We start from the raw sequence: 17,987 nt of genomic DNA, 5'->3' as shown, positions 1-17,987 counted from the left end.
TCTCTCTCTCTCTCTCTCTCTCTCTCTCTCTCACACACACACACACACACACACACACTTCCCCTACTTAACCCAGTAATGACCCCTCTGACCGAGTGAACCTCGCAGCAGCAGCAGCAGCAGCAGCAGCAGCAGCAGCACATGGCTGTCCCTGAGGATCTGGAAGAGGAGGAAATCGCCCCTACAGCTGTGAAATACCGCCTGCAGCTGCTCAAGCAGGCCCCATTACAGAGCATGAGTTCCAGTGTACACAGCCAGTGCCACAAGCCTGGGTGGATGCCGTTCAGCAAAACCCAGAGAGAGTGGTTCAAGCCCTGGAATATGACAAACCCTGAGGCGGAGCGCTACCATTCAGGTAGGACTTATGGGTGGGGGCAGGGTGGAAGATGGCACTGAACCTAAAGGGAAGTCTGAGCCCCTTGTCCCCAGAACCCTTGTTGAATCCCATGCAGGAGTATCTCTGTCCCAGTCAGATCCCAGTGATGGGGCCACCAGCCCAGTAGAATACAGCACAGAACACACGCTTGGTTCTTCCCCTTCAGCACTCCTTCAGGCATTGCCTGGCTTGGAGGGGCTAGCCAGGATCACTCTGCAAGGTGCCTACCACCCCTCCTTTGCCTTCCCTCCTTGTTTTGACTGGGCCTGGTGGCAGCCCTGCAGTCCAGGCTTTTAAAATGAAGGGGCTGGGCTGGAGAGATGGCTCAGCGGTTGGTTAAGAGCACTGACTGCTCTGAGGTCTTGAGTTCAAATCCCAGCACCCACGTAGTGGCTCACAACCATCTGTAATGGAATCCAGTGCCCTCTTCTGGTGTGTCTGAAAACAGCTAGCTATAGTGTACTCATATACATAAAATAAATAAGTAAATCTAAAATGAAGGGGCTGACTGAGGCTCGGATGTAGCTTAGTAGCCAGATTGATTGCCTAGCATTCGTGAAGTCTATTATTGCCTTGCCAAGGACCAGCCTTGGTTTGGAGAGGGGTCCCAAGAGAAGGGGTGTCTGGGAGTAGTGGGCCTATGTTCTGCTCAAGACAGATTTCCAGCCTGCTTTATCACTAGTCTGCTTTCCTTCTCTCTGATCTGCTTTCTCTGGAGATCTCCAGACAGGTCTCTCTCTCTCTCTCTCTCTCTCTCTCTCTCTCTGATGTCTCTGTATATCCCTGGCTGTCCTGGAACTCACTCTGTAGACCAGGCTGGCCTCGAACTCAGATATCCACCTGCCTCTGCCTCCCAAGTGCTGGGATTAAAGGCGTGTGCCACCACCACCTGGATGATAGCTCCTCTCTTGCAGATCCTAAGCCCAGTCTTTTATTTTATATATCAACCCAGTTATTTAACCCAGGTTCCATTTGATTATCCTGTGAACCAGCATCCCGTAACCCTGGCCCCTAAGTTCTTAGGAGATGGCAAGCACTCATTTTCTTTTAACATTTCAAAAGAATTCAGAGACCTGTCCGCCTCTGCTAATCACAGACCAGCATGAACTAGTTGGGTGGGAACCCGTCCTGAAATGACCTTTTCTGCTACACTTACACGTAAGTTAGCTCTGTCCCAGGCTGAGCTTGAACTCAGGAATCTGTCTGCCCTTGTAAGCACGAACCAAAAATTTTACTGCGTGGGATCTCCTGTGATCTCCACTCCCTAATCTCCTTTTCTCTGTCTTAGTCTCTTTTTTCTGACAAGCTGGCTCACAGCACAGCTGCTTTTGGTCCTTTAGATTCGTGAGGCCCCCTCATATATATTGCATCCTGATTTTTTGAGAAATTATATATTTTTAAACCCAGCCTTAAGGGCTGTCCTGAAGGTCCCACTGTTTACCATTTTGCTGACGCTCCAGCCATACCTTTGCCTCGCAGACACATGCTGTCTCTGGTTGTCCTGCCTAGAAGAAGGTAAAATATGTACATTATTATACAAATAAGCCTTATGCCCATAGCAGCTATCAACAATCATGGAGGCCCATGCCTGCTGGCCATGTCATTCTGTCCCCACCAGGGCCATGCCAGACCAGGCATTGCATAAAGCAGGCATGGTGATTGACGCACACCTGTAATCCCAGCGCCTGAGAGGTAGAAGAAGGAAGATCAGAAGTTCAAGTCCGCCCTCAGCTACATACACAATACTTCCAGGTTACACCCAGGGCAGAAGAGCAACACCAAGAAGACAACTGAGACATGTGGAGTATGACAACCAGGACCAGGACACCCAAGTCCTAGTGTGGAGTCATGCCCTCTTCCCTGGTCTAGACAAGAGCAGTCAGGGAGTCATGTGAGTAGGCAGAGCTGAGACCGAACTCATGCCCAGGAGGCAGGGCTGTGTGGGTGGGAGTAGGGATAGGAGGGGCCTATTTCCCAGGCACAGGTACTATACGGAGTCCCCATCTGTCATCTCAGAGAAACAACTCTTTAGTAGAGTGAAGGGCTCATTCTTCAGGAAGCTTAGATGTCCCTCTAGTTCAACTTTAACCTGACCTTTGACATCACCTGAGATTTGAGCAAGGACAAACTGGTAGGGGAGTGAGGATCCTAAATTCAAGGTCAGCCCTGTCCCCTGTGCATTCTTGGAAGAACTAAGGCCCCCCATGCAAGCTAGGAAGGTCCAGGCTTACCAGTCTCACAAGAGTACAGAACATCTTTGACCTGCTATGGCCTTTTATGGTTGCAGACAGTCATTTACCTCATCCCTACCCTGTTAGGAAGCCCACCTTGAACCCAGAGACACTACCATGTGCCTTGCAAGTGTCCCACAGCTGTAGATTGAAGAGATGATGTCCATCTCAAAGTGACCCAATCACAAGTCTAATGACAAAAGAAGCTACAAACTTCCAAACAAACTTCCAAGCTCCCTTTCCCCCAACCCCCGGTCCCAAGCTGCGGCCCCAAGGTGCTGGGGGCCGGGGAGGTAGTACGTTCCCTGTGGTCCTATCCTGTGGCAGCAGGTGACTCACTTTCTCTGCTAAATCACAGCACGATAACTGAGAAATACGAAAAAGAAACATAAGATAAATTTAATTTTTTTCTTTCTAGAGAAGCAATAAAGAAATTCTCACTTGAAAGTACCCGAAAATATATCGTTTCATTTAGGCAGACCCACAAACAGCGGGCAAGGAGGCAAGCCCACGTCACGTCACGTCATGTCACATCATGGGGCCCTTCTGTTCAGGTCACCTGAGTTGGCTCAGGGGGCAGGGAGAGTGCCCCCAGTAGAATCTTCTGTTCCCTGTGCAGCCAACCCACCCAGCATGTGTCGAGGCAGAAGGACATGGTATCTGGTTGGTCTATGACCCATGCACATCAGGAGACGAGCCAGACAAAGCATGGGACAGCCTTTGTGGGGACAAAGAGAACTGCCAAGTTTAATGTCACTACAACAGCCAGGGTAAAGTGCGCAAGCTTTCCTGTCAAGAGGTAACCAGGGCTGGGGCTCAAATGGCAGTGTTTACTTAACAAGCAGGAAGCCCTAGGTTCCATTTCCAGTACTATAAGAACCAGGTATAGTGGTGAGCGTCTGTGGTCTCAGCACTTGGAAGGTGGAAGCAGAAGGGTCAGAAGTTCAAAGTCATCCTTGGCTACCTATTGGCTTGCTTAAGCTAAAAGATACTGTTAATAAAAAAAAAAAAAAAAAAAAGGCCAGGTGGTGATGGTAACTTGGCAGGCAGATCTCTGAGTTTGACACCAGCCTGGTCTACAGAGCGAGTACCGAGTACGGGGCAGTCAGGCTGCACAGAGATGTCCTGTCTGGGAAGGGTAGGGTCCTAACTCCTCCTTCAGGAGAAAGAGAACTATGGGGACTGCCACCCCTTTGATTATCTTGGGACATTCCTGGCTTTCTCTAGTCCACAGCCACTCCGTGCTGCCCTGCTGACAAGGGCAGTTAACGCTGTCACTCTTTCCCAGATGCCCTCTCTGCCACCTCTCAAGCTCCTGGAGAAAAAAGTGAAGAGTAGGTGTCTCCCCACCGCAGCTGGGGTCTTCCAAGGCAGATTACAATCCGAACTGACCAGCAAGCAGTTCTTCCAAGACTGGCGAGCTCAGCCCCAAGGGCACTTTGGAAGCAACGAAAAGCTTCCGGTAGGAACTGCAGAGCAGTTGAAGTTCATCTTAAAAACAAATACGTATTTTTTTGAATTATTATTTTGTTATATGCATGAGTGTTTTGCCTGTATGTATGTCTGTGCAATGTGTGCCTGGTACCTGTGGGGGCCAGAAGAGGCATCAGATCATCTGGACCTGGAGTCACGGGCATTTGTGAGCTGGCAGCCCGTTCTCTCTCTCTCTCTCTCTCTCTCTCTCTCTCTCTCTCTCTCTCTCTCTCTCTTTCTCTCTCTCTCTCTCTCTCTCTCTTTCTTTTTCGAGGCAGGGTTTCTCTGTGTAGCCCTGGCTGTCCTGGAACTCACTCTGTAGACCAGGCTGTCCTAGAACTCAGAAATCCGCCTGCCTCTCTGCCTCCCAAGTGCTGGGATTAAAGGCGTGCGCCACCACGCCCGGCTCAGCCCGTGCTCTTAACCACTGAATCATCTCTCTATACCCATCACCAGGTAGTAGGTGGCTTTACCAACTGAACTAATATCTCACTTGCCATCAGAGCAATTTTGAACAAGACTATTTCCTAACCCTGCTTACTAAGCACTAGAGATCCCATTTTTATATCTATTATTATTATTATTATTATTGCACGTGTGTGTGTGTGTGTGTGTGTGTGTGTGTGTGTATGTATGTCTGTATCTATGTGGGAATATGTACATTTGAATGCAGGTGACCTCAGAGGCCAGAGATGTCTGATCCTCAGGAGCTTGAATGGTTTGTAAGCTGTTCAGTGTGGGTACTGGGACCCAAGCTCACGTGCTCTGCAGAAGACATACCCACTCTTAACCCCTGAGCATCTGTCCAGCCCTAGAGATCCCATTCTTACCTGGGGCGGAATAAAGTCCCTGCGGTTTCTTAGCAAACAAAGGGGCTCACACTGTGATGCAGAGGAGGGGGTTTGTCTTTCATCAGCTGACTCTGTCCCTGGGTTCCCAGGCATCATTTGAGGATCAAGTCAACACGAAGATGGCATACATGCCCTTGTTTTCTGAAAGAGTGAAGTTTGTAAGCCCCAGAACAGTTGCATCAAACCTGAGACAAACATATTCTCAACTGAGTAAGAAAAATCAAGCAGGTAAGAGGGTGAGCCCCAGTCACCCCCCAGGCACGGTAGCGACTCAGCTCCATCTTGGACCCATAATCTCTCTGCCTGCTTTCCCAGGTCAGCTCCAGAATCTGGCATCACAAAAGGAACATCTGGAGAAAAGGACTGCCTGAATAAATTCTGGGAAATCACAACAGAAGCCTGTAATCCCAGCACTCCACCGAGGCAGGACTGCTATAAGTTCTAGGCCAGTGTGGGCTGTAGTGTGAGAGAGACCCTGTCACACAGACAGAAACTCCAGGCATGATGGGACACAACTGTAATTACAGCACTTGGGAGGCAGAGGCAGAGGCAGGAGGATTCCTGTACTATTTAGGGAGTTTGAAGAAAGCCTGGGCTACATGAAACCCTGAGGGAGCGGGGGTGGGGTGGGGTTGGGAGACAGAGACAGAGAGACAGAAATGGGGGGAGGGGGCAGGAGGGAGGGAGGCAAGTTAACAAACACACAGTCTTTAAAATAACTACCTCATCCTAGACTCCGCTTTCAGACCAGTTGCTGCCACTTGCCTAAAGTCTTGGAAAGCTAGCAGAACAACAATGGATTGTTTCTTTGGGAAGGAAGGCTGTTCCACTGTCCCAGAAGGGCAATTGTGTTCCAGAAGACCTGAGAAGAAAGGTCAGTAATCTTTGTAATCAGTGAGGCAGTGGCAAAGCATCCAGGCTTCACAAGTCAGCCCTCCCCGTGGATTATCGTCTGTTCAAGCCACTTGAGTGTTTTAAACTGAGATTTAAAACTTTTTAAATCTCAGTTTAAAACACCACACACCGTAACCTTTCAGCACATACAGCTCTGTGGTTCATTGCTTAAATCAGTGTGGCAGGGGTACCCACTTGTAGTTCCAGTGTTTGGGAGGCTGAGGCAGGCAGATTTCTAAGTTCGAGGCCAGCCTGGTCTACAAAGTGAGTTTCAGGACAGCCAGGGCTATACAGAGAAACCCTGTCTCGAAAAACCAAAATAATAATAATAATAATAATAATAATAACAGTCTTCTAGGTACAGAAAGATCCCCCAACCCAAGAAAAAGATTCTGATCAAAATCTAAGTACTAGGTGACTATTTTGAAAATATGATCTTAGGTGTGGTTGTGAAGTCAAGGTACAGGAAGTGAATTTAGCCTTCTTACCCTTGGAACTGTGCAAGCCCCCTACCCCCCCCCTTTTATTTTCTTTAAGACAGGGTCTCTATATACAGCCCTAGCTTTCCTGCAACTATGTAGACTAGACAGGCCTCAAAGTCACGGAGATCCACCTGCCTTGCAAGTACTGCGATTAAAGGTGTGCACTACCACACCCAAAATTTTGAAGTTTATGCAGTTTATGGCACTGCTAGCCTCAATTGAGAAAAGGCATGCCATACTGCCCTCTAGTGACCAGCCTAGGAAATGACAGCCTGCAAGCAAGGCAGACGGGGGGGGGGGGTGTCTCTGGCATTCTAAGGCAGAGAAACAGTATACATCTTAATCAAGGTCAACAGGCACCCAGAATAGAATCTTTATTCTCTTGCTACACTTCAATCTCTGGTTGAAAACATAACAAACCCCTGAGAAATTGTGAGACCCTTAAAACTGCAGTTAGGACGTAAACCTGTACGTTGAGAAGACCCTGTACTGAAGGGCTGTGACGATGGGCTAGGAGTTGAATGTGCTCACCTTCGCAGGTGTCCAAGGAAAGGGGACAGTCTGATGACCTGAAGATTCCTCCTAGAATCCCTTGGAGGCGTTTCAACACCTTTTAAAACAATTTTAAAAATTATACCTCTATTTCCTTGTTGTGTGGGGGCAGGTGGGGTGCACGCCACGTCACCTTTATGGAGGTCCGAGGACAACTTGCTGGAGTCAGCTCTTTCCCTCCACCATGTGGAACTGGGGGATCGAACTCTGGTCATCTGACTTGGCAGCAAGAGCCTTTTCCACTGAACCATCTTCCTGGTCCTAGAGGTCTTTTCTTTTTTAGGGACAGAGGGTAATTTTACATTTAAAGGTATTTGTAGAGACAGCACAATGTGTTCTTTCCTCTAAGCTTGACATCCTAAGTAACAAAAGGACGTCGGAAAATTGAGACGGGGCACTAGTAATTTGTATGAACTAAAAACTAGATTTACCATTAGATTTTCCACTAGTAATTAGTTTTGGCTGTTTTTTGGTGTTTTTTTAAAGACAGGGTTTTGTGTAGCCCTAGGCTGACCTCCAAGTCCAAGAACACCTTGAACTCCTGAGCCCCCTGCCTATACCTCCAAGTGATGAGCGTGTAGCCACATCTGGTTTATGTGGTGCTGGAGATTCCACTTGAGCTACATCCCTAGCCCCTTGGCTTCTCAGAGGATGAGATGAGCAGGAGTTTAGAGAACAAACCAGCAGCTCTGGCCCCAGTGGCCACAGTCTAACTTGTACAATTTTTTTTCATCTCATAAATATTGATGATATACATAATCATGTTCTTTCTCTCTCCTCCTCCTCCTCAACCCTCCTAAATAACACGGTACCAGGCTTACTGGCTGTGGGATTTACAGGTATAATCTTCTTACAGAAGTAACAGAAGCCCAAGGACAACACAGCTGCTGTGAGAAGCCTATGCTAACTTCCCATGGGGGCCAAGGTGGGGAGGGGCCCTCATTTATTCCCTAAGGGATCGAGCACTGACTTGGTTTTTGAGACGGTAGCCTAAATGAGCCTTGGAACCCCCCCCATCTTCCTGCCTCTGTCTCCCAAATTCTGGAATTACAAACATGTCACGGTGGCCTGGCTTGTTTTCATTGTTCTTTGAATTATCTTTAATTTTGTGTTTGTGAACATGTACACATATGGATGTGTAAAGGCTCCTTCTGCCATGTCGATCCCAGGAAACAAACTCAGGTTGTCAGGCCATTTCACTGCCCCTGACTTAAAAAAAAGAAAATTCCAACTTAGGAATTCATATCTTTACCAACTTCCTTAGCAATAAATAGTACCTGCAGGCTGGAGAGATGGCTCAGCAGTTAAGAGCACTGACTGCTCTTCCAGAGGTCCTGAGTTCAATTCCAAGCAACCACATGATGGCTCACAACCATCTGTAATGGGATCTGATGCCCTCTTCTGGTGTGTCTGAAAAATGCTATAGTGTACTCATCTGCATAAAATAAATAAGTAAATCCTTTAAAAAAAAAATAGTACCTGTATTACTTTCTTGATTCCTGCTATCCAAACTACATAGAGATATTCATCATGTAACTAGTTCGTGCAGGTTCCTCTGAAGGACATAGCCAGGAAACTACTCTTTTTGTTTTTTTTTTTTGAGACAAGGTCTCCCTCGATCCAGGCTGGCCCATGACCCCGGCCTTTCTCCATCTACCTCACAAATACTAGGATGAGAGTCATGGATCTTTGTAACAAGTTAATGCCTCCTCTTCCACGAAAATTACCTACCTCAGAGGTTGTAGCAGTTAATAACAATAACTCACAGAAGGATATTTGCAAATCATGTATCTGGTTAAAGGACCAGTTATCAAAATATGAAATCTACTTTGTTTTTTTAGTTTGAGGTAATGAATCTGAGACTTGCACATGGCAAAAGCCTAGGCAAACGCTCTACCATTCCAGAAATAATTCTTTACATGAAAGTGTATACAAGCCGAGTATGGTGGCACATGCCTTTAATCCCAGCACTCAGTAGGCAGGCACAGGTGTACTTCTGTTAGCTTGAGGCCAGTTTGATCTACATTGTAAGTTTCTGAACAACCAGAGCTATACAGTGAGACCCTGTCTACAAAAGAAGAAAAAAGAAAAGAAAAAATATGCATACATATATTTATACACATATGATGTACATGTGCGTATACATATGCTGGGTCCTTATAGATACATGAAAAATGGGCAAAGTCCCTTAATAGACAGGAAGATCTATAAAGATGCTCAACATCACCATCCATTATGGAAATCAGTATCGTAGACTTACCACCTTCCATCCACCAGGATAGCTGTAGTAAGAACAGAAATCCAGACAAGGTTGCAGGGAAGCCAAACTCTCATATACTCTTGGGAAGAGACCTGGCACTTACTCAACAAGTGAAAACATAGAGTTCCATATGACTCAATGACCCCACTCCTAAGTGTGTATGGATACACTCTAATAGCTGCAGAACAGAAATTGTTTTTATTTGCATCTAGCTAACTGGGAGTGAGGCAATGGGCTTACTAGCTATCTAGGTTTGATTTTCTCTATTTTTCCATTTTCACACTTGTCTTTTCCTTCCTGATTTGTAAAGTTCTGTCACACAGTCAATACTTCATGTCTGCAAACCCTCACTGTTATACATTGCCAGTGTCTTCTCGATGTCTGTAGTCATCCTTAACTCTGGCATGACCTGCTCTGCTGCACATTATGCAGCAGTCAGAGCAGTGAGCTGGAGGTTTGCTGTGTGAGCTGTCTGCACACTGTGGTACAACCGTCATGTGCTCTTACCAGACTTTATTACTTGTTTGGGGGTCAGAAGTCCAGAGCCCCATCTGAGCCACACTCTAGCTTCACTGTACAGTTCACCTGGGTCCTTAATTGCTTCAGGACTGCTGATGTGGTATGAGAAAGGGATCCCTCTTCATTTTTGTCCATATAACCTAATTTTCTGAGCCTCAGCAGCCACCTTTCCCACTAACTACCTTATCACACATATGGTCCAATATTCCTGAACCTGGTTTAACTCCAAATTCTGATTTTCACAGAAGAACACTTTTACCCACACAGTTAAATTAATGAAAACTGCAATCACTCAATACTCCCAAGATACCCAGAAGTTTGATATAGCTGGAATTCTTTCCCAAGCAGAATACCCAGTTAGGAAATGATTATAAAAAAATAAATATGTGTTTATTTTTAAGAAAAAGGAAAGCACTGGCCAAGAACAAACCCTGGGATAAAGAAGTCACTGTGTCCTGCCAAAGCCAGCCACAGACAGCAAGGGCACAGCCAAGGTTAGTGCCTAGTCCAAAGGTCAGACAGACAGCATCTTGCTGGTCTGTGTCTCTTAGCAGGACTCCTTTAGAGCTGGATGTGAGGTGGTGCTACCCGCACCACAGTATCACATGGTCTCAGGGGGTCACATGGCCTGGGGGGGTCACATGGCCTCAGGAGGTCACATGTCCTCCACACTCCACTTGTAGGCAAGCTCCTCCACAGCCTTCTTGCTGGCAAGCCTGGCAAAGCGCTTCTGTTCAAAGCCATTGGATCTGCAATCAAAAGAGAAATTCTAGTCAGCCAAAACTCTCAACGTTTAATTTAAAAGTGGAAAGGAGCCAGGTGGTGGTGGCGCACATCTCTGATTCCAGCAATCGGGAGGCAGAGGCAGGCAGAGGCCAGTCTGGACTATAGAGTTCTAGAACTGCCAGAGCTACACAGAGAAACCCTGTCTCAAACAAACAAACAAACAAAAAGAAAGGAAAGCTATTTATAGGAAATTATTTAAACCATATGCTAAAAAGTCGAAGCAACAAAACACACAAATGAACCCTCTCCTTAGCCCTGGCTGAGACTTACTGGACAACTATCAGACTCTTAGACAACTATTGCAAACCTTCATTATTCTCTACAAAGATTCGACACAGCTCAGCCTGGCCTGCATGGGCTCCGGAGTTAAGTTCATGGTTAACCTGGACAACTTCATGAAACTTTGCCTCAAAATAAGTAGTAAGCTGAAAGGATGTAATTCAATGGTAGAGGCAGAGCCCCTACCAGGTTATGAGATCAACACACGGTGCAAAACCAAAGCACAACTCACTCGTGGCTGATATCCACAGGCACAACTTAACCATTGGTTACCTAAGCACTGAGTTCTCACTGGACATCGGGTGCTACAGGAGAATCAGGGCAGGAAAATGAACTGCACAATGCCTGCCCTGACAAACTCAGACAAGCGACACAGACATTTAAATGATAACTAAAAGGCAAAAGCCAGGGCTGGAAAGGTGTTAAAAGTATGTGTTGCTCTTGCAAAACCAAAATGTGACTCCCCAGTACTATTGGATAGGCTCACAGTCATCTTTAACTCTAGCTCCAGGGGACCCAAGACCCTCTTCTGGATTACACACTGACACAGACACACAGCTGCGACTGAAGAGACGGCTCAGCAGTTAAGAACACTGGGGTCCCTCTGGAGAACCCGTATGTCAGCTCACTACCATCTCTAACTCTAGTCCCACGGAATCCATGGCTGCTGCTGAGCTGACCTGAGGGTGGTGCACAGACAAAAAGCTAAAACACCCATAAAAACAAACAAAATGTAAAAGTTAAATTAAAAAAAAAAAACATAATAGGAAAAACTGTCAGAAATATGTGTGGGATATCAAAGAAACAGAAGTGGGGGTGGGGAAATATCAGACTGTAAAAGGATCGGGAAGGACTAAGCAAGCGCCTCTGTGGGAGTGGCCCCAAGCTGTGTCTGAAAGCAGCAGCAAACACACAGGCACAGAAACAAGACCCTGGTCTGTGCAAGGGTGACGGGTGTGTGGGAGGGGGTTCCACTGGCATGGGCGGAGCCTACAGTGTGACAAAGGGTGTGGCCACAAGTCAACACTGGAAAGACAGGTAGAGGCCAAATCCTTGTGGGCTTAGACAAATCGTAAAAACAAACAAATGCAAATTTCATCCAGGAAAGATGGACTTAAAACTGCATTTCAGAGACATCTCTAGAGATGTGCAGTAAGAAAGCTAGCACAGCGGCCTGACAACAGATGAAGGCAATGACCAGGCAGTGATGCCAGGTAGGGATGGCAACAGGGGCCATCGAGAGGAAAGAGCAGCAGGACTGGGTAACTGACTAGTCACAGCCAGGTCAGTAACCTGAGAGCGCAGATGAGTGGAGATGCCACCTGCTGGGGGTACGCTCTGCATGTATGAGCTGTGCCTGAGGCACCTCAAGTGCACAAGGGCAGAGGGTCGGATTGACGACAGATCTGGACCCACACACAGACAGTGGCTGAAGGCCTGGCTCCAAGTGAGAGCAGGGAGGGGTTCCAGAAGGAGAACTGAAGACCACTGAAGGTTAACAGAGAAAGGGCACTCACGGGGGCCAAGACAGGACAGAGAACAGAGACAGGTCACCATGGAAGCCAATTCTGGATGAGGTTCAAGTACATGGTGAGCAGACCACAAGCTTCAAATTCCTTCCCCTACCCCACCCTTCGCTCTCTCTCGTGTGCGCGCTCTCTCTCTCTCTCTCTCTCTCTCTCTCTCTCTCTGAATTCCCATCCCTTCCTTTTTTACTATTTATTATTTTATATTTATTTCCCTTTGAGACAAACATTATATACACACACAAGAAATGTGTATATTTGGGGCTCCAAAGACAGCCAAAGAAATGAAGAGCAGAGCAGGCACTGTGCGGCAGGCAGGGCTATAACAAGATCCCCCTGAGGCTATGAGTGCGAGTTCAGGAAAACCCTCCTGCCAAGGATTCTTCAGGGTGACCAGCAAGCACAGTAACCAGCTAGCCTGCAACTACAGTCCCTCCTTGACCTCAGGAAGAACTGGAGTCAGATTCCAGAAGCAGCCTGAAGGACAGAAGACAACGCCTTAGGCAGATATAAGTGGAAAGTGGATTCTGACACTCAAATAGCTATTATAAAACCTGAACAAAATAAATAGTGGTTTAAGGCATGGGTGAGGGCTAAAGCAGGAAGAAAAAAAAATCCAATAGGAGGGGGTTAGCCAGAGGGTACGTTCTCAGTCCACACAGCTCAAGTAGGCCAGAGGCAGAACCACAGGCTGACTGGCTTGAGGTATTAGTGGCAGTGGGAAGAGCGGCTACAAAACTAAGGAGAAGTCCTGGGAGAGAGACACTGCAAAGGGGATAAACCCTGGTTATCTACAGCAAAGGTCACACCAAGCTTTGGTGACTCACTATGTATGTGCAGAGGACCAGTAGCAGCCCTGTCAGAGTGCAGCAGCCAGAGGCAAGACCTGAGCTGAGATGTTAGTTGCTGCCCACTGCAAGGGAGACAGGGGCTCAGTGTAGAGTAAAACTCCAGACAAAATTCATCAGAGAAACGCAGCAGGATCCAAAGCTCCACTATGTATCCCTCATAAATAAAAGACCTAACAAACAGACCAACAGGAAAATGGAAAATAACATGTACTCAAAAAAAGTTAGCCAGTTACGGTGTAACTCACATATAATCTCAACAGTCAGGAGGCTATGGTAGGAGGGTCTAAGTTCAAGATCAGTTTGGGCTACATATCCAGCTCTAAACCAGACTGGCCTACAGAGTGAGACCCTGTCCGTCCCCAAAAGAGGGGGGAGGCAGGGGACAGGTTATTAACAAAAAGCAATTCTGTGACAAGTAGAATGCTGCAATCTGCAGACAAAACTTCAAAACACAATTTATAAATATTTTCCAAAATGAGAAAACGGTCTCTAAATGGGTGAGCAGATGGGAAATCTCAGTGGAGACATGCAAGCCATCAAATGGGAATTCTGGACTCAAAGCAGCTGAAACATAACAGCAACTGACAGAAAACAACTAAGGTATCAAGACAGTTCTGTAACCTCTCATGTCACCTTAGCCTAACGGTTTTATAAAGCACCATCATCCCAAGTAATTGCTGAATGTATATTAAGGGCATCAGTCACTAGGGAGAATCAAAAGAATGTGAAAATATTCTACATGTATTTCAGAGAACTTTCTCAATATACTACTCAAATGATTTTCTGATGGTGTATAATAAAAATGTCAGCATTTGGAAGGTGTGTAAAACAGTCAACCTGCATGTTACAAATGACCAACATATGATTCATAGTGTGCACTGGTAAAAGATGTAAAGTATAACAAAGAGCATGACTGGAAAGATGGCTCAGGAGCTGCTCTTCCAGAGGACCTGGGTTCAATTCCTAGCACCTGTGATTCCAGTCTCAAGGGATCTGACAACCCCTTCTGGCTGCCAAGATTACTTCCTGCACAGACTTACATGTAGGCAAAACACCCAGACATAAAAAATAAAGAAGAAGAAAAAGATCATGAATTATGCAGGCATGGTGGCACAGGTCTTTAATCCCAGAACTTGGTAGGTAGATCTGTCTGAGTCCGAGGCCAGCCTGTCTATGTAGGGAGTTCCAGGTGAGCCAGGACTACTTAGAGAGACCCTGTCTCAAAGGAAAAAAAAAAAAACCACAAAGATTATAAATTGTAATGTAAAAGTATTAATAGTTCTCTCTATGGCTACAGACCACACAACAGTATTGAAGGAGACAGCTTTTCTGTGTGCCACACCTTCTTCCTCTTCTGCTGGTGACATGGCAGGCTGGGTTCTCCTGCATTTCAGCTCAACACTTCACAATAGACAAATTCAGAACCCAGCTGTCTACTATTAGTCTAGTCATTAATGTTATTTGCAATTACAATTATTTTTGTTTTTTTTTAATAATTACTTTTCATTAAAAATCGTGGTAATTGGGCTGGAGCGATAGCTCAGTGATTAAGAGCACCACCAACTGCTCTTCCGAAGGTCCTGAGTTTAAATCCCAGCAACCACATGGTGGCTCACAACCATCCGTAATGAGATCTGACGCCCTCTTCTAGTGCTTCTGAAGACAGCTACAGTCTACGTAGATATAATAATAAATCTTAAAAAAAAATTGTGGTAATTAGTATATAATAGTTTATTCTATATAATGGATAAATGTTCTTTTAATTTTAATATAGTAACTATAAATATATAATAAACATAAACAAAAGCTTCTTTAAAAATTCTATTTGTTTACAGGGCACACACATACACACACACACACACACACACACACACACATACACACACACACACACATTCAAATGAGTGTGTGGAGGTCAGAGAACAATTTGCAAGAGGCAGTTCTCTCCTACTACATGGGTATCAAGACTTGAACCCACATCATTAGGCTTAGCAGCAAGTGCCTTTGCCCACAGAGCCATCTCAGTAACACAGAGTATAAAGGGGTCCTGAGATTGAAAACTCGGAGAACCCTCACACTACATGCTCATGTTCCATGTGGACAAAGGGAGATGGGATCTGTGACGACTGGCAGAAGCCATCCCGTCAGTTAGGAAGCCTGAGTATAATCTGAGATGCTGGCCAGTAACCAGTTGAGGGGGCAGGACTGGGATATTAGCCGGGGCTCTCTCCCAGGATTACAGAGAATTAAATGTTCAAACACGACATGTTAAAGACACAACACAGGGACTAGTGAGATGGCTCAGCCAGTAAGAGCACTGACTGCTCTACCAAAGGTCCTGAGTTCGAATCCCATCAACCACATGGTGGCTCACAACCACCCTTAATGAGATCTGATGCCCTCTTCTGGCGCTTACTTATTTATAATAAAAAATACATCTTTAAAAAAAGACACAACACAGAAAAGGCTCAAGACCACAGCCCTTGTCCACCCTCTAACCCTTAGAATACTGAGCATGAGCAACATGGGAAACAAAGTGGGACCTGTCCATCACTCATGCTGAGCTTTTCCAAGTTTATGGGAAGGAGATGGGAGAAACCCAGACCTTGGAATCACAGAGCTCAGGAGCTGAAGTATGAGTTGATGGCTACTCCCTGTGACTGCAGAGAGTGACGGCAAGGGTGGAGGGACCTTAGACCCTGGACAAAGCCTACTGTGGCTCCTGGGCTGTATCCCCGGGAGCTAGGATGGAGTGCATGAGTTCGAGTCAGTCTGGCTAGGGAGTGAGACTCTGTCTCAAAAAGAAGGAAAAAAGGGAAAGAAAACCAGAAAAGGTTAAGGTCAGGCAGAAAAGAAAACAAAAATATAGGAAACAGACTCACCTGTCCACTCCGTCCCAGCGATGCCCAGGCCAAATGTTGAATCTATTGGGAGGAGGAGCAGGACCACTGTAGCGAGGCTTCACTAGAGACAGGAATGAGAAAAAAGAAATTAGCTACTGACACAATTTAATCCAGAGCTAAATGGCTATGGGAGAAAATTCTTCGTGGAAGTTCCTATTATTTTGATTCAAACTTCCAAACACAAACAGTAGTATGGGGCAGCCCTCTGACAACCCTCAGTCCCCTCCGGCTCCAGCAACCCCAAGTCTCACCTTTCTTATTCTTGTTCTCCTTAGCCTTATTCTTCTTAATAAAGTTGGCCATCGGGTCCCCTTCTCTTTCTTGTTCTCTCAGCATCCGATCCAGATCTTCATCATCTATGTAGCGGGCCAGAGGTTTCTGCATCTCCTTCATTGCATCTTCTACATTCTGTTGCTGCTGCCGGCTCTGGGCAAGCCTGGGCAAAAAAAAAAAAAAAAAAAAAAAAAAGAGCATCCTGGTTGAGAATTCTCTCCTACACTGAGAGACCACAACGCTGCCCTGGCGACTCCCTCTTTGTAGCAGCCCCAGAATCCCAACTGGTGGCTTGAACCACCCATCTCAAGAGACTGTGCACCTGAGGCTCACTCTGTATCAGCTCCCAGAAATGCAATGCAGTGGCTGGCTCAGGTCTTGCAGTCTAGCTTTGTGCTCAGGGGCGCCCTTACCCTTTCCCCCACTGGGCATATAGCTCATCTCGCTCTGAGTCTTTCTCTGCTTTTCTCCTCTGTTCCAAGCGCTCCAGCTTCAAATTCCTCTTCCGACCAGACTTGTCTCGAAATACAGTTTCAGTGAATTCAAACTGAGCTATGAAGGAAAAAACCCATTTTAAAGATACACACCAGGCATCACAGTCAGAAATCACATTCTAGCACTAGAAACCAACTGCTTGTGATCTTTTGCTGAAAGAACTCTGCAGACAGACCTCAGTGGCTCCTACATTCTTTCACATACTGGGGAGGAAAGGAGTGCTTGCACTACTGAGGTAAGGTACATAAAAGCAAGGAAGTTTCCGACAGCAAATACGACAAGCCACACTGAACAGAAAAGTGAGCTACGGGAGCCTTCAGTGGCCCCTGCAAGCTCACATTTGTACCTCCAAGGTCTGTGGTGTCCTGGTCCTGTTTCCTGAGTTCCTGGTGCTCCCGTTGAACATCAGTGATCAATCCAGTTTTTGCTCCGGAATACATGTGTGCAGTCTGTGCAAGAAAAGAGAAATACACGTGTGCAGTCTGTGCAAGAGAAGAATATATGTGTGCAGTGTGTGCAAGAGGAATACACGTGTGCAGTGTGTGCAAGAGGAATACACGTGCAGCCTGTGCAAGAGAAGAGGCAACAGCAACACCATTTTGCCAGGAGGCAAATAGCTGCTCCTGTGCCTGACTGTCAGCTATAACCAAACCAAAAGCTCTAGTTTTATATTCTTAGTATTGACCGCAGGGCTCACAACATAGACTGGGAAACATCTAATCTCACAGAACACTTTATGGTATCAAATTTTAAAGTACACAGAAACACAAACATGGGGCACATAGAAGGGAGTAAGAATTTGCATGACTTCTCTCTTTTTTTTTAACTTATTTTATTAGATATTTTCTTCATTTACATTTCAAATGTTATCCTGAATGTCCCCTATACCCTCCCCCCAGCCTGCTCCCCTGTCCACCCACTCCCACTTCTTGGCCCTGGCGTTCCCCTGTATGGGGCATATAAAGTTTGCAAGACCAAGGGGCATCTCTTCCCAACGATGGCTGACTAGGCCGTCTTCTGCTATATATGCAGCTAGAGACACGAGCTCTGGCGGTACTGATTAGTTCATATTGTTGTTTCACCTATAGGGTTGCAGACCCCTTCAGTTCCTTGGTTAATTTCTCTAGCTCCTCCATTGGGGTCTCTGCGTTCTATCCTATAGATTGACTGTGGGCATCCACTTCCATATTTGCCAGGCATTGACATAGCCTCACAGAGATAGCTATATCAGTGTCC

General features: G+C 46.2%; 2 protein-coding genes across 2 annotated transcripts in view; one reads left to right on the top strand and one right to left on the bottom strand.

The window, feature by feature from the left end:
* The window catches only part of LOC110327175, a 7,561-nt gene extending 2,259 nt beyond the window's left edge, over window positions 1-5,302 (top strand). The window contains exons 4-9 of the mRNA XM_021205929.1: window positions 118-355; window positions 2,129-2,267; window positions 3,227-3,377; window positions 3,896-4,069; window positions 5,021-5,159; window positions 5,247-5,302. Coding sequence (XP_021061588.1) covers window positions 118-355; window positions 2,129-2,267; window positions 3,227-3,377; window positions 3,896-4,069; window positions 5,021-5,159; window positions 5,247-5,302 — 897 coding nt within the window. The remainder of the gene's footprint in view (window positions 1-117; window positions 356-2,128; window positions 2,268-3,226; window positions 3,378-3,895; window positions 4,070-5,020; window positions 5,160-5,246) is intronic.
* Window positions 5,303-9,664: 4,362 nt separating this feature from the next.
* Window positions 9,665-17,987, bottom strand: part of Bud13 (BUD13 homolog) — a 15,891-nt gene continuing 7,568 nt past the window's right edge. Inside the window, 5 exon segments of the mRNA XM_029543341.1 lie at window positions 9,665-10,387; window positions 15,963-16,044; window positions 16,235-16,419; window positions 16,670-16,808; window positions 17,098-17,200. Of these exon segments, the coding sequence (XP_029399201.1) occupies window positions 10,294-10,387; window positions 15,963-16,044; window positions 16,235-16,419; window positions 16,670-16,808; window positions 17,098-17,200 (603 nt within the window). The 3' untranslated portion in view covers window positions 9,665-10,293.

This window comes from Mus pahari, chromosome 10 (genome assembly GCF_900095145.1).
Source record: "Mus pahari chromosome 10, PAHARI_EIJ_v1.1, whole genome shotgun sequence".
Lineage (NCBI taxonomy): Eukaryota > Metazoa > Chordata > Mammalia > Rodentia > Muridae > Mus > Mus pahari.
Note: the sequence above shows the minus strand (reverse complement) of the source record. Positions and strands in the feature narration are given on the sequence as shown.